This window comes from Mirounga leonina, unplaced genomic scaffold, assembly GCF_011800145.1.
Source record: "Mirounga leonina isolate KUSES-001 unplaced genomic scaffold, KU_Mleo_1.0 Mir_114, whole genome shotgun sequence".
In the NCBI taxonomy this organism is placed as follows: Eukaryota; Metazoa; Chordata; class Mammalia; order Carnivora; family Phocidae; genus Mirounga; species Mirounga leonina.
Window position 1 is genome coordinate 1583744 of NW_023270265.1, and position 15891 is coordinate 1599634.

Below are 15891 nucleotides of genomic sequence, written 5' to 3' on the forward strand. Positions count from 1 at the left end.
ACAGCTTAGCACTTTTATGTATCATGGTTATCATGAGATATATATATAAATATTATCAAATATACATATATATATATATATATATACACATACATACACACACATACACACACACATATATATATAACTATATATATATATATATATATAAAACCTTGAATTAGGCCAAATTAACATACCTAGTTCAAGAAGCTTCTTTGTGAGCAAAAGTGCCTTATCCAGGTCTCCCTGCTGATATACCGCATAGCTCAAATAGTCTAGAACAGAGACTTTATCAATGGTAGAAACCTCGCCTTCATCCAGCTGCCTTAGTGCTTGTTCCATCCACAGTTCTGTATGATAATAATCGGCTTCTGTATAGGCCACTTTGCCCAACTCAAAACAGTCTTCAACTGTTAGAAAAGATTTGTGTTTTACTCCTGTGGAAAGAAAATAAAGAGAACTTTAGAAATATTTATTTAGGACTACACAGCTTTCAAAGTGCTATCTCACTTTCATTTGAACTTTATAACAGCCTTCTGAACAAGAATCATCCTAAATTTATGAACAAAGGAACAATCTACAAGGTAATGAAACATGGTAAGAATCATACTAATAGGGGTCGTGGACCTAGAAAACCCAAGACTTCAATGATCAGTCATCATACCAAAATGAAACATCAATTAAGTTGAAGCATGCAATTTTCTAGCACAGCAGGAATCACCATAGGACAAATATCTTACTCCTAACCAATAATCTGGGCAAAAAATGAATGGACAGGAAGAAAGGCAGACCTGTAAATTGATTCCTTCCCTTTCCCCTTCCCTCCAACAGCATTAATAATATGTACTTTACGTACCATAAAGTTCACCCATTTAAAGAATACAATAGTTTACAGTATATTCAGAGTTATGCAACCAACATCGCAACCTAATTTTAGAACATTTTCATCACCCCAAAAAGAAACCCTGTAGCCATTAGCAGTCACTACCCATTATCTCCCCCTCTCCGCCCTAGCCTTAGACAACCACTCATTGCCTATTCTGGTTATTTCATATAAGCAGAATTATGTAAAATAGGGTCTTTTGTGACTGCTTCTTTCAACTCAGTATAATGTTTTCAAGGTTCATTCATGTTGTAGCATCTTTTATATTGCCAAGTAACAGTCCACTGTATGGAAAGACTATGCTTTATCAGTTGATGGGACATCTGAGTTATTTCTAATTTTTTGGCTTTTATGAATAATGCTACTATGTACATTCATGTATAAGTTTCTGAGTGGACATTTGTTTACATTACTCATAGGTAGTAGTGGAATTGCTGGGTCCCATGGCAACTCTGCTTAAATATTTTCAGGAATTGCCAAACTGTTCTCCAAGGTACCCACACCATTTTACAATCCCACCAGCAATGTATGAAGGTTCTAATTTCTCCACATCCTCACTAATACTTGTTGTCCAATTGTTTATATTATAGCCATTCTATTGGGTAGAAAGTAGTATTTCATTATGATGATGATGATGATGAGCATCTTTTCACGTGCTTATTGTCCATTTGTGTATCATCTCTGGGAAAATGTCTACTCAAATCCTTTGCCCAGTTAAAAATTTGATTCTCTTTATTATTTTTAGAGTTGTTTACATATTCTGGATACAAGTCTCTGATCAGAAATATGATTTTCACATATTCTCTCCCACTGTATGGGTTGTTTTTTCACTTTATTGACGGTGTAAAGTACAGAAGCTTTAATTTTGGTGAAGTCTAACTTAATTAATCCTTAGTTAGTTAGGCTTTTGGTGTTGCTATGTCAACTGGCTTGTGAAGTAAAACTTCTGTCTTAAGAAAAGGAGATGGGGCACCTGGCTGGCTCAGTCAGTAGAGCATGCAACTATTGATCTCAGGGTCAGGAATTCAAGCCCCATGTTGGGTGTGGAGCCTACTTTAAAAAAAAACTAGTTAAAAAAGGATATTTGACGGTTCATATAAAATAAAATAAAAAAATGAAAAAGTGGAAAAATAGCCTCACTAATCATTAAAGAAATATGAAATTAAAACAACCCTGAAGAAAAATATTTTTAAACAACAGCCTACATTTATTGAGGCCTTACTATGTGCCAGGCATTTGTCACTCATTTAATTCTCAAAGCAATCCAGATGAGGAATTAAGGTAGAGAGAGGTTAACTACTGTGCTAAAGGTCACACAGCAAAGAGTGAGAATTGGAATCTGCACACTATTACTCCAGAAGTCTGTGTCATATTATACCATTAAATGGCAAAATTTAATAGGGGAGTCGTAAACTGGTAACTTTACTCTTAAGACATCTGGTAATATGAAACTAGAGTAATAATTTTATGTCTATAAATTGATACTATTTTTCAATTATTTTCTTGAGTTTAGCACTAGGGGTTGGGGAAGAAACACCTTGTTTAAGCAAGTTTTGTAGCTGAACCAAATATTACAGCTAAAAACTGTAATAAACTAAAAGCAAGGAAATGTATAGGCCAATATGTCAAAGAAAGATAATTTTTTTAAGATTTTTATTTATTTGAGAGAGAGAACATGAGTGGAGGGGAGGGGCAGAGGGAGAGGGAGAAGCAGACTCCCCACTGAGAAGGGAGCCCAACAACAACACAGGGCTCAATCCCAGGACCCTGAGATCACGACCTGAGCCAAAGGCAGATGCTTACCCGACTAAGCCACCCAGGCATCCAAGAAAGATTATTTCAAATGCCATATAGGAAGCCAGAAAGATCTAGACAGAAATATGTGAAAATGTTAAATTGAGGGCACCTGAGAAACAAACTGAGGGTTTTAGAGGTGAGGGGGGTGGGGGGATGGGTTAGCCCGGGGATGGGTATTAAGGAGGGCACGTATTGAATGGAGCACTGGGTGTAATACACAAACAGTGAAATCATGGAATACTACATCAAAAACTAATGATGTAATGTATGGTGACTAACATAATAAAATAAAATTTTTAAAAAAGATATTTAGAAACCAAAACAATGTAAAATTTTAAATAGGAGAAAGACAGGATAGGAATTAAAAACTAAGCCTGTGATAAATTTGCTTTCAGTGAAAAAGACACAGACTAAGAAAAGGGAGGACCAAAGAGCAGGAAAACAAGGAGGCAGGGGAGAGATTTTTCCAAGTTTTGACATCAATGGGCAAACAGTAACTGTTCGACTCATGGTGGTTTAACGTGAATGTCAAAATATCTTGTCTCCTACCCCAACTTCTCTGACCTAAATAAATGGAGAGATATAACATGTTCATGGATTAGAAAAAGTCTATATTGTTAAAATGACAATGCTGCCCTAATTCTTTGCAAGATTCAACCCAACCCCAATCAAAATTCCTACAGGCATTTTTTTTGGGAAACTGACAAGCTGATTCTAAGATTTATATGGAAATATAGACTAGTCAAAGCAATTTTACCAAAGAACATAGCTGGAGGACTTTTTCTGCCTGATTTCAATACTTACTATAGAGCTATAGTTCAGGAGCCCCTGGGTGGCTCAGTGGTTGAGTGTCTGCCTTTAGCTCAGGTTATGATACCAGGGTCCTGGTACTGGGCCCTGCATTGGGCTCCCTGTTCAGCGGAAAGTCTACTTGTCCCTCTCTCCCTCTGCCCCTCCCCCCACTCGGGCTTGCTCTCTCTCAAATAAATAAATATTTTTTTTAAAAAGCTGTAGTTCAGACTGCTTGATATTATTTACAGGTAGACATATAAATCAATGGAACAGAATTGAGTCAAGAAATAGACCAAGTGATTTTTGACAGATGTCAAGGCAATTCAATGGAGAAAGGAAAGTCTTTTAAATGTTGCTCAACAAATTAAGAATTCATATTAAAAGAAAATAAACATCAATCTTTACTGCCTACCACATACAAGGTCAATTCAAAATGTATCCTATAGCTTAATGTGAAATCTCAAACTATCAAACTTCTAGATAAAAAAAAACATAAGAAAAATATTTTAGACCTGAGCGGAGACGAAGATTTCTTATATTTGACACCAACAACACTATCAATAAGTGAAAAAAATATTGGGCTGCCTGAGTGGCTTAGTTAAGTGTCTGACTTTTGATTTCAGCTCAGGTCATGATCTCAGGGTTGTGAGATCAAGCCCCATGTTGGGCTCTACACTGAGCGTGAAGCCTGCTTAAGATTCTCTCTCTCCCTCTCCTTCTGCCCCTCCCCCACCTCTCTCTAGAAAATAAAATATTGATAATTAAACTTTATCAAAGTTTAAAACTTCTGCTCTCTGAAAGGCACTAATATGAAAATAAAAAGACGAGACTGGTTAAAAATATTCACAACACATTTATCTGATAAAGAACTTATATCCAAAATATACAGAGAACTCCTAGACTCTTCACTAAAGAATAGATATGACTAGCCAATAAACACAGGGAAAGATGTTCAACATCGTTAGTCATCAGTTGTAACATATATATAACAATGTAAATTAAACAATGAGATACCACTATGTATCCATTACACTGGCTAAGATTAAAAAGACTGAATATACCAAGTGTTTGAAGAATGTAGAAGAAATCATACTGATGAAAGGAATGTAAAATGGTACAAAAAATTAGGCAGTTTCTTAAAAGCTAAATATATGCTTACCATACAACCCAGCGATTTCATTCCTGGATATTTAACCAAAAGAAACAAACAAAAACAATAATAATAAAAAGAGGACAATACCTTAAAACTGGAGAAAAAATACTGGAATGAATAAACCCAACTATACAACATTGAGGGCATAAACACACAAAGAAATGAATTACTTCAGGTGTTTTTCAAACAATATTTTAACCAATCATATCCAATCTAACATATATTCTAAGGATAAAAAGTACAAAGAAACAAACTGCATTCAACAACCTTAATGTTGTTAATAATATAAGTACTGTTATTCTGAAATTATTTTAGGCCTATTACAGGATAATACAAAAATCTAATTATGTTTAATGTCATTGGAAGCAAGAGTTTCAACAAAAGAGAGATATAAGTATATAAACCCTATAATCTTACATTTGAATTGGAATTAACATGAACTCACATATTTCCTATCTCTGTTCATTGAAAACACCTAGAATCAATGACAAACTTAATAGCAATAGACATCCCTAGAACCCAGCTACACTCCACTCTCTAAATGCCATTCCCCATTAAAAAGAATTAAGGTTCACTATAGCAAGGCCTGATTCTTCCTGCTTTGGGGTAGAAATTCTTAAGATAAGCTTGGAAAAAACTGCCAAAAATTAAATTTCCTTAATAGCAAAGAATAATAGGATCATTTCAAAAGGACAAATTAGCCGATCTAAAGAGGATCCCACTGGCCTCAAATAGGATAACGGGGCATCAAATGAATAATTAATAATAATGGATTGAAATATAAAAATATATAAAAAATCCATGAATTTATAATGATACTTCAGATAAAAATCACTGGTCACTACCAGAAGTTATTATGACGTCAACTCATTACTCTGAAAATTGATACAAGAAAAACAATCAAGGATTTATCTTGCCCTTCATATATAAACTCTAGTTCAGGGTAACAAAATGGTTCTTGAAAGAAAGTTCTTAACGATAGAATTCCAGCTAATAAAAGTAGAAGGAATGATGAGATAAGAAAATCAGCATTTTTCAACCCCTAATGAAATAGTTCTAGGCAAGGATCATCAAAGTCTGCCAAAACAATTAGATGAAACTCATGGAAAACTTCATATGGACTTATCAGTCTCCCACCACCAAAACTACTCATCAATCACTAACACAAAAACTGTGATGAGATGTTAGGTGTCTGGTCATGCAATTCAACAGAAAGTTCAGAGTGCCACCCATGTAGTTAATTAAAAACTTAACTAGAATCTAATTGAGACTCAAGCTCTAACCGGTTTGTAGGAAACACAGGAGTTAGAGGAACAAATTAACACAAAAGAAAAAAATCAGGCTACTCCAAAATGTACATTCCACAAGACATATAACCAGGTTTTTCCAACTTAATCAACGGAATAGGAGAGGGGAAGAGAGGATAATAAAATAGATTTAAGAGATAAAAACCAAAATGTACAACTGTGAAAAGATACCTTTGAGATCACTGGAGAAACTGAATATTGACTGGGTATTAAATTATATTAAGGAAATACTGTCATTTTGTTAGGCTGGATAATAGTAAGTGATTGTTATTTAAAAAAAAAAAACCCTGATCAGTTAAATATGCATATTTAATTATTTATGAATAAAATGACATCATAATCTAGGATTTGCTTTTAAAATAGTCCATTAACGGGCGCCTGGGTGGCTCAGATGGTTAAGCGTCTGCCTTTGGCTCAGGTCATGATCCCAGGTCCTGGGATCGAGTCCCGCATTGGGTTCCCTGCTCCTTGGGAGCCTGCTTCTCGCTCTGCTTCTCTCTCTCTCTCTCTCTGCCTCTCATGGATAAATAAATAAAATCTTAAAAAAAAAAAAATAAAAAAAAAAATAGTCCATTAACAACAACTAAAAGCAGGGGGTAGAAAACAATGGCAAAGTGTTAAAAACTTTTGAAGCTGGGTAATGGATACATGGAAGCTCATTATGTCACTATCTTTATTTTTTTGTTTGATATTTTCCATAATAAGAAATTTTATAAACATTAAGAAGGAGAAAGTCACGTCCCATAGGGCTCTTTTTATGCTTTATAAAAGGAAATCACATAATACCCTTTTTGACACTAACAAAACAGAAAATGACAAATGTGAAGAAATAATAAAATTAGATGATAGAAAATAAATACTACTTACCTGACATTTCCTTTTGAACACACAGTTCTAAGAATCAGGAAGGGAAAGATGGTGGTGGGGTAGGTGGACCCTAGGCTTGCCTCATCCCATGAATACAACTAGATAACTATCAAATCATCCTAAATACCCCAGAAATCGATCTGAAGACTGACAGATCAAACTCCGCAACTAAAGGTATAGAAGAGGCCACATCAAGGGTAGGAAGTGCAGAGAGGTGGTTTGGGAGAGAAAGGGATCATGGCCACTGCAGTTGGGTGGGAGGAGACAAACTAGCACACAGGGGAGCGTACGGGGAAAAAGAATCCCCGTAACAACTGGCTTGGAAAGTGAGAGGGCCTGAATTAAGTGAGTTCTTGCAACCAGCAGGACTAAAAGCCTATAGAATTTTAAAGGTCAGTGTGCTTGACTTTGGGAGAGCTCAGAGGACATTAGGACTGCTTTTGGAGAATAGGCAAGGCAAACAGCCTGTGTACATATGGCATTGAGACAGCAATCTGCAGAACACCTGGGGAACAATGTCAGGAGGTTAGCTGCTCATCTCAGAGCATGTCCCAGAGAAGCAGCATTCTTGGAAAGACCCTTCTGTATACAAAAGAACTAGCAGACACCATTTCCCTCCCATGCCCCTCAGCATAAACACAGAGCCACCTGCAGGAATCAGCTCAGTGCCAGTATTTGTTACTTGCTTACACCCCACCCCCACCCCCAGAATCTGGAAGAACCACCCTTCTCAGTCACACTTGCCCCAGTTCCAGAAGACTAGCCCAAACCCCTGCCAACACCACATCTCCCAACCTGGGAGTTTTGCGAGGCGTCGGTTCCAGTGGTGGCAGCAACAGGTCTCATTTCACAAGCAGACCAGAGCACACCTGGTTAAAACTCACCACATTCAGGCCAGGAACTAAACACTGCCCACAACAGGCAAAGAGCCTCTGCATATGACTGACCTGAAGAATAAAGTGGCCAGGACACAACAGCTGAGTGCATGTAGCACACACTGGAGACACAACAGGACCCTGGAGCACAGAGGACACAATACTGCAGGGCACTACAGAACCTCTTCTTTATAAAGCCATTACCCCAAGAACAGGAGATGTAATTGACTTTCCTAACACACAAAAACAAGCACTGAGACTTAGACAAATGAGAAGACAGAGGAATTTGTCCCTAGTGAAAGAACAAGACAAAGTCATGGCTGGAGATCTAAGTGAAACAGATATGAGTAACATGCCTGATAGAGAATTTAATGCAATGATCATAAGGATACTCACTGGACTTGAGAAGACAGTGGGAGACATCAATGAGGCCATTAACATAGAAATAAGGAATAACAACAGTGATAAAGGACTCAATAAATGAAATGAGAAACACGCTTAATGCAATCAACAGCAGGCTAGAAGAAACAGAGGAACAAATTAATGACCTAGAAGACAGAGTAATGGAAAGCCATCAAGCTGAACAAAAGAGAAAGAAAAGTTATGCAAAACGAGAACAGACTTAGGGAACTCAGTGACTCCATCAAATGTAATAACATTCGTATTATAGGAGTCCCAGAAGAAGAGAGAGAAAAGGGGGCAGAGGATTTATTTGAAGAAATAGTAACTGAAAACTTCCCTAATCTGGGGAAGGAAACAGATATCCAGATCCAGACGATACAGAGAACGCTTAACAAAATCAACAACAGCAGATCCACACCAAGACATACTGTAATTAAAATGACAAAATATAGTGATAAAAAAGATTAAAAGCAGCAATACCAAAGAAGAGCGTTACATACAAAGGAAACCCCATAAGGCTATGAGCAGATTTTTCAGCAGGAATTTTCCAAACCAGAAAGGAGTGGCATGATATGGGGCGCCTGGGTGGCTCAGTCAGTTAAGCGTCTGTCTTCAGCTTAGGTCATGATCCCAGAGTCCTGGGATCGAGCCCTGCATCAGGCTCTCTGCTCAGCGGGGAGTCTACTTCTCCCTCTGCCTCTGCCCTTCTCCCCGTTTGTGCACAAGCTCTCACTCTCACTCTCTCTTCCTCTCACTTGCTCTCTCTCCCAAATAAATAAAATCTTAAAAAAAAAAAAAAAAAAGGAGTGGCATGATATATTCAAAGTGCTGAATGGGAAAAACCTGCAGCCAAGAAGACTATCCAGCAAGGCTATCATTCAGAATAGAAGGAGAGATAAAGAGTTCCCAGACAAACAAAAAATAAAGGAGTTCATTACCACTAAACCAGCCCTGCAAGAAATATTAAAGGGACTCTGAGTGGAAAGGGGAGACTAAAAGGGACAGTATAAAGGTAGGAAACACAAAAGCAGTAAAAATTAATCTTTCTGTAAAAAAATCAGTTAAGGAACTCACAAAATAAAAGCATATAAAACATGATACCATATACCCAAAACATGGGGAGGAGAGGAGTAAAGAAGAGGTTTGAACTTAAATGACCATCAACTTAATAAAGACTGCTATATGCAGAATAGGTTATATAACAAACCTAATGGTAACCACAAACCAAAAACCACTAATAAATATGCAAAGAATAAAGAGAAAGAAATCCAAATATATCACCAAAGAAAACCAGCAAACCAGGAGAGAGAAAGAAAGGATCAGAGAAAATCTTCAGATACAATGACAAAACAGGTAATAAAATGGCAATAAATACATCTCATGGATAATTACTTTGAATGTGGTGGAGAATGAGTTATCTTATAAATGGATGTCAAAAGAAAGCCAGGGTAGCAATACTTATATTGGATAAACTAGACTTTAAAACAAAGACTGTAGGGACACCTGGGTGGCTCAGTAAGTTAAGGGTCTGCCTTCAGCTCAGGTCATGATCTCAGGGTCCTGGGATCGAGCTCCACTTCGGGCTCCCTGTTCAGCATGGAGCCTGCTTCCTCCTCTCCCTCTGCCTGCCACTCCCCCTGCTTGTACACTTTCTCTCTATATATAAAATCTTCAACAAAAAAAAATGGGAACTCTTCATACATTACTGGTAACAGTATAAATTCGTGCATCTGCTCTGGAGAATAATCTGGCCACATTTGGTAAAGCTGAAGAAACATACAGCCTGACTTCTTATACCCTAAGGAAACATTTGCATGTGACTACATGAGCAAAAGAATACATAACAAGGATGTTTACTGGGGCGCCTAGGTGGCTGAGTTGTTAAGCGTCCGCCTTCGGCTCAGGTCATGGGGCTGCTTGTCCCTCTGCCACTCCCCCTGCTTCTGTTCCCTCTCTCTGCTGTGTCTCTCTCTGTCAAATAAATAAATAAAATCTTTAAAAATAAATAAATAAATAAATAAAAACCAAGGATGTTTACTGAAATCTTGTTTGACATAGCAAAAAAATTGGAGATAACCAAAATGTCTATCCATGCATAAAAGAATGAACAAATCAATTTTGTCATATAATACCATACAGCAGTTAAATGAATTTACTCAAAAAATTGAGTGAAAAAGTTTGCAGAAAGATACACAGAATATAAAACACAACAATATACGTAGTAAAGTATAAAAAGACCGACAAATACAACCAAGTTCAAAATAGTCATTACCTTGACAAAGGAAGGAAAGGTGCACAAGGGGCCTTCAAACACATTTGGGAGTTTTTATTGTAAGAGAAAAAGGTTTAGAGAACAAGAAAAGCGTAAAAACTGTGTATTATTTCACTCTAGTGTTATTTTTTTAATTTAATTTTATTATGTTATGTTAATCACAATGCATTACATCATTAGTTTTTGATGTAGTGTTCCATGATTCATTGTTATTTTGACCGCTTATAGGACATGATATGATTAGAAAATTTGAGGGACTCTAATTATAAGGAATTTGCATGAAAGGAAAATTCAGTAAGAACTGAATGCAAAACAGGGACTTAAAGAGGAAGAAAAGTCAATAAAGGGGAAAAAAGTGCCTGAGAAAGGATAAATATTGTCCCAATGAAAAATAATTACACAAGGATGCCTGGGTGGTTGGTTGAGCATCTGCCTTTGGCTCAGGTCATGGTCCCAGGGTCCTGGGATCGAGTCCCACACCCCACTCCTTGCTCAGCAGGCAGCCTGCTTCTCCCTCTGCCTCTGCTCCCCCTGCTGTGCTCTCTCTCTCCCCATCTCTCTGACAAATAAATGAATAAAATCTTTAAAATTTATGATAATAATTACACATATTCTCAGTGTCTCATTTTCAGCCATTCTCTATGAAAGTCTTACCAAGTGATTTCTAGATTAAAGGCAAAGTGTTCAGGGAACCCAATGAATGTCCAAGACAAAACACAGCAAATTCAGGGTCAAATAATATTCAATGCCATTTTGATGGAAAGATAATAAAGTTTTAAACAGAAATATAGTAAACCAAAGGAAATTTATTATCCCCATACACAACAAACCTGCTTCTTTTGTGTTCTTTATTTTGCTGAATGGAACCCATATAGTTGTTCAAGCCAAAAACCCATATCAAGTCCACATCAAATTCTACCATTACACCTCCTAAGCAGCTTGATAACCTATCCACTTCTCTCCATATCTACTAGCTACCACTATCATCTCTTAAATTTTTACAACAGCCTCCTCTCTGAATGTCCCTACCCCCAGGTCTCAATCCAATCTCCATTCTGCAGTCGGAATGGATACTCCTAAAATGAAAATCATTTTCATTTAAACCTATTTAAAGCTTTTCAACCTATTTAAAACTTTTCAATGGTTCCTTATTGCACTCAGAGGATTTCAAACTCCTCCACATGTCTTACAAAGCCCTTCAAGAGATGGCTTCTGCTTAACCTATCTAGCCTCGTCTCTCACTACTCACAAAACCAAACCCCCATTCCCACCACTCATACACTCACCTCTTGAACAAACTACTTGTTAAGATATCTGAAATAATACACTCTCTCCTCTCTAGCTTTTATATACACATTCTCTCTGGAATACTTTTCTCATGCCCACTTTTTTCTACATTTTCCTGGTTAATTCCTTATCTATTATATCCCCAATTTTTTTTAATGTGTCTTCCAGGAAGTCTTACATTATGCCTCTTATCAAGTACAGAATTAGGTTTCCTTCTATATGCTTTCATGGTATCCTAAATTATCCTCACCCAGGTGTTCATATTATATCATAAGAATATAAGTACTCTAAGGGCAAGAGCTGTATTGGTCTTATTCATTATTGCATCTCTAGAACCTGAAAGAATGGTTGGTACATATTATATAGTCAATATCTATTAAATGAATTCATGTTTCATACCAGAAACCAATTTTTAAAGATAAGGTTATGATCTTATCAGAACTGTTATATTAGTAGAAACAGAAAATAATGGAATTATGTACCAACTTAATGGAAATTTTATTTAATATTGTTGTACCATGGTTAGCATTGCCACTTGATATTCACCCCAAATAAAGAGAGATGAGCAAGAAAACATCCTAACAAGTACCTCATCCCACTGTATATTCTTACTGAGGAAATCAATTTCAATATGAAGATAGAGGTAACATATTTCTCCAGCTAATAATGACAAGGAGATAGTAACGACAGTAAGCCATATACTCATAGAAAAAGTGAGAGATAACAGAAGTAAAATACTGCATGAAGTCAGGTATCGGTAACCCGAGTAAAACTAGCAAATTTTAAAATTTGTGGAAATGAAACAACACACTCTTAAAACAACCAATGGAACAAAAAAGAAATCACAGAGAACATTAGAAAATACTTTAAAACAAATGAAAACAAACTCACAAAATACCAAAACTTATAGGACACAGTGAAAGCAGTGGAAAGAGATGTAATGTAAACGCTTACATTAAAAAGCTATAGGGAGGGGTGCCTGGGTGGCTCAGTCGTTAAGCATCTGCCTTCAGCTCAGGTCATGATCCCGGGGTCCTGGGATCGGGCCCTGCATCAGGCTCCCTGCTCAGTGGGAAGTCTGCTTCTCCCTCTCCCACTCCCCCTGCTTGTGTTCCCTCTCTCGCTGTGTCTCTCTCTGTCAAATAAATAAAATCTTAAAAAAAAAAAAGCTATAAGGATCTCAAGTCAACAACCTAACTTTACAACTTAAGAAACTAGAAAAACAAGAGCTAAACCCAAAGCTAGCAGAAAAAAGGAAATATTAGAGATAAATTAAGTAGAATATAAAAAAAATAGAAGTTATGAACCCAAAAGTTGGTCCTTAGAAAAGATCAAGAAAATTGATAATCCTTTAGCTACATGGACTAAGAAAAAAAGAGAAGATTCAAATTACTAAAATCAAAAATGAAAGAAGGGATATTACTACTGATTCTACAAAAATACAAAGGATTACAAGAGAGTAGTATGAAAAATGTACACCAACAAATTGGATAACCTAGATGAAATGAGCAAATTCCTAGGAACAAAAAGCCTACCAAGACTAAGAAAGAAACAGAAAATCGAATAGACCTATAACTAACTAGTAAGGAGACTAATTCAGTAATCAAGTCTCCTGACAAAGAAAAGCCCTGGACCTGATGGCTTCACTGGAGAATTCTACCAAACATTTAAAGAACTAATACCAATCCTTCTCAAACTTTTACAAAAAACTGTAGAGGAGGGAATGCTTCCTATTTCATTCTACGAGGCCAGCATTACCCTTACACCAAAACCAAAGACTCTACAAGAAAACTACAGACCAATGTCCCTTACAAATACTGACGAAAAATCCTCAAGTACTGGCAAATAGAATTCAGCAGCATGTTAAAAGGATTATACACCATAACCAAGTGGAATTTATTCCTGGAAAACAAGGATGTCTCAACATATGAAAACTGATCAATGTAATACACCACATTAACAGAATAAAGGGGAAAAAACACATGATCATCTCAACTGATGCAGAAAACGTATTTGACAAAATTCAACACTTTTTTACAATAAAAAACACTCAACAAACTAGGAGTAAAAAGAAACTAGCTAAACATAAAAAAGATATACTTGAAAAATCTACAGCAAATATATACAATGGTGAAAGACTGTAAGATCAAGAACAAAAACAAGGATGGCCACTTTCACTACTTCTACTCAACTTAGTATGGAAGCTCTAGCCAGAGCAATTAGGCAAGAAAAAGTAATATAAGGCAGCCAAATTGGAAAAAAAGTAAAATGATCTCTCTTTGCAGATTATATTATCTTCTATGCAGAAAGCCCTAAAGACTACACACACACACACACACACACACGCACACAAACTGTTATAGCTAATAAATTATAGCTAATAAATTCAGCAAAGTGGCAGACAACAGTCAACACACAAAACTCAGTTGCATCGCTATATACTAACAATGAATAATCTGAAAACTACTAAAACAATTTTTTTTTGAAGATTTTATTTATTTATTTGAGAGAGAGACACAGAGAGAGAAGAGGAGGGGAGGGGCAGAAGGAGAAGCTGACTCCCCACTGAGCAGGAAGCCCGATCTGGGGCTTGATTCAAGGACCCTGGAATCATGACCTAAGCCAAAGGTAGACATTTTAACTGACTAAGCCACCCAGGCATCCCCACTAAAACAATTCTAAGAATAAAATACTTAGGAATTAACTTAACCAATGAGGTGAAAGACTTATACAATGAAAACCACAAAACACTGTTGAAATAAAAGGAGACATAAAAAAATGGAAACACATCCCATGTTCATGAATTGGAAAACTGAATACTATTAAAATGGCAATACTACCCAAACTGATCTACAGATTCAATACAATCCCTATCAAAATCCCAATGTCATTCTTTGCAGAAATAGAAAAACCTATCCTAAAATTCATATGTAATCTCAAGGGATAGTCAAAACAATCTTGAAAAAGAATAGTCAAGGCAGAGTGAAAGATGGCAGAGGAGTAGGGGACCCTATTTCAACTGGTCCCCAGAATTGAGCTGGATATCTACCAGACCACTCTGAGCACCCACAAAACCAGCCTGAGATGTAAGAAGATCTGGATCTCTACAAACAGAATATCGCAGGCGGTTGGTTTTGAGGTACGAAGCGGGGAGCCGTGATTCTGGGGGCAGATATCAGAGGATAAACAGCAGCGGGAGGGTGCCTGGCTGTGGGGATCCTACACCATCGGTGAGCGACAGGCTCGCGCGCTGCGGACAGGGCACAGACTTGCAGACCGGTAGCGGCGGGGAAAGGACTTTAGGGCAGCCCCAGGGGCAGAAACTCGGAGCGGCGGGGTCGCGCCTGTGAACTGCAGCCCCTGGGAGGGAAACCCAGAGCAGCGGGGTTGCGCGCGCGAACTGGGAGTAGCTGGCGGTTTTAGAAGCACAAAGGGCAGAGACGTGCCCTGACCTGGAGTCAGGACTGGGGGCGCTGCGGAGGGGCGCACAACCCAGGACACTGCAGTTTATAGCAGCACGGACAGAAACGGAGGCAGTGTGGCCTGGAGAGCTCACTGAAGAACAGACTGTGGTCTCTCTGCTCTGAGGCAGAGGGTTGGAAACGGTCTCTTCTGCTCTGACTCGCGGAAGAGACGCAGAAAGCTGCCAGGGAAAGCCACCAGAGAACAAAAGCCCCCAAAACTGATTCCCACTGAGCCCATCCCTCGCCACAGGGGCGCAGGGCAACTCCGCCCGAACAGGGTTGCCTGAGGAACAGCACGGCAGGCCCCTCTCGCAGAAGACAGGCTGGGAAAACAAGAGGCCAGCAACCCTAAGGTCCCAAGAAAACAGGTGCATCTTGCTTGGGTTCTGGTCAATAATTTGGACTCTATACATTCCCTCAAACACCCGTCAAAAGAATGACTAGCAGGAGGAGCCCCCAAAATAGAAAAGACTCAGAGATTATGACTTATGCTGCAGATTTACAAATGGATGCAGATATAACCAAGATGTCGGAGATGGAATTCAGGCTAGCAATTGTGAAGACAATGGCAAGAATGGAGAAATCAATTAATGGCAACATAGAGTCTCTAAGGGCAAAAATAAAAGGTGAATTGGCAGAACTTAAAAATGCTATCAATGAGATCCAATCCAATCTAGATAATCTAACAGCTAGGGTAACTGAGGCAGAAGAGAGAATAAGTGACCTGGAAGACAGTATAATAGATAAAAAGGGAAAAGAGGAGGCCAGGGAAAAACAATGCAGAATCCATGAAAATAGAATCAGAGAAAT

General features: G+C 37.8%; 1 protein-coding gene across 5 annotated transcripts in view; it reads right to left on the bottom strand.

Moving 5' to 3' along the window:
• P4HA1 (prolyl 4-hydroxylase subunit alpha 1) overlaps positions 1–15891 on the bottom strand; it is an 81700-nt gene that overhangs the window by 42094 nt on the left and 23715 nt on the right. For all 5 annotated transcript variants that reach the window (XM_035021449.1, XM_035021444.1, XM_035021453.1 and 2 more), the window contains exon 6: positions 180–419. In XM_035021449.1, coding sequence (XP_034877340.1) covers positions 180–419 — 240 coding nt within the window. The remainder of the gene's footprint in view (positions 1–179; positions 420–15891) is intronic.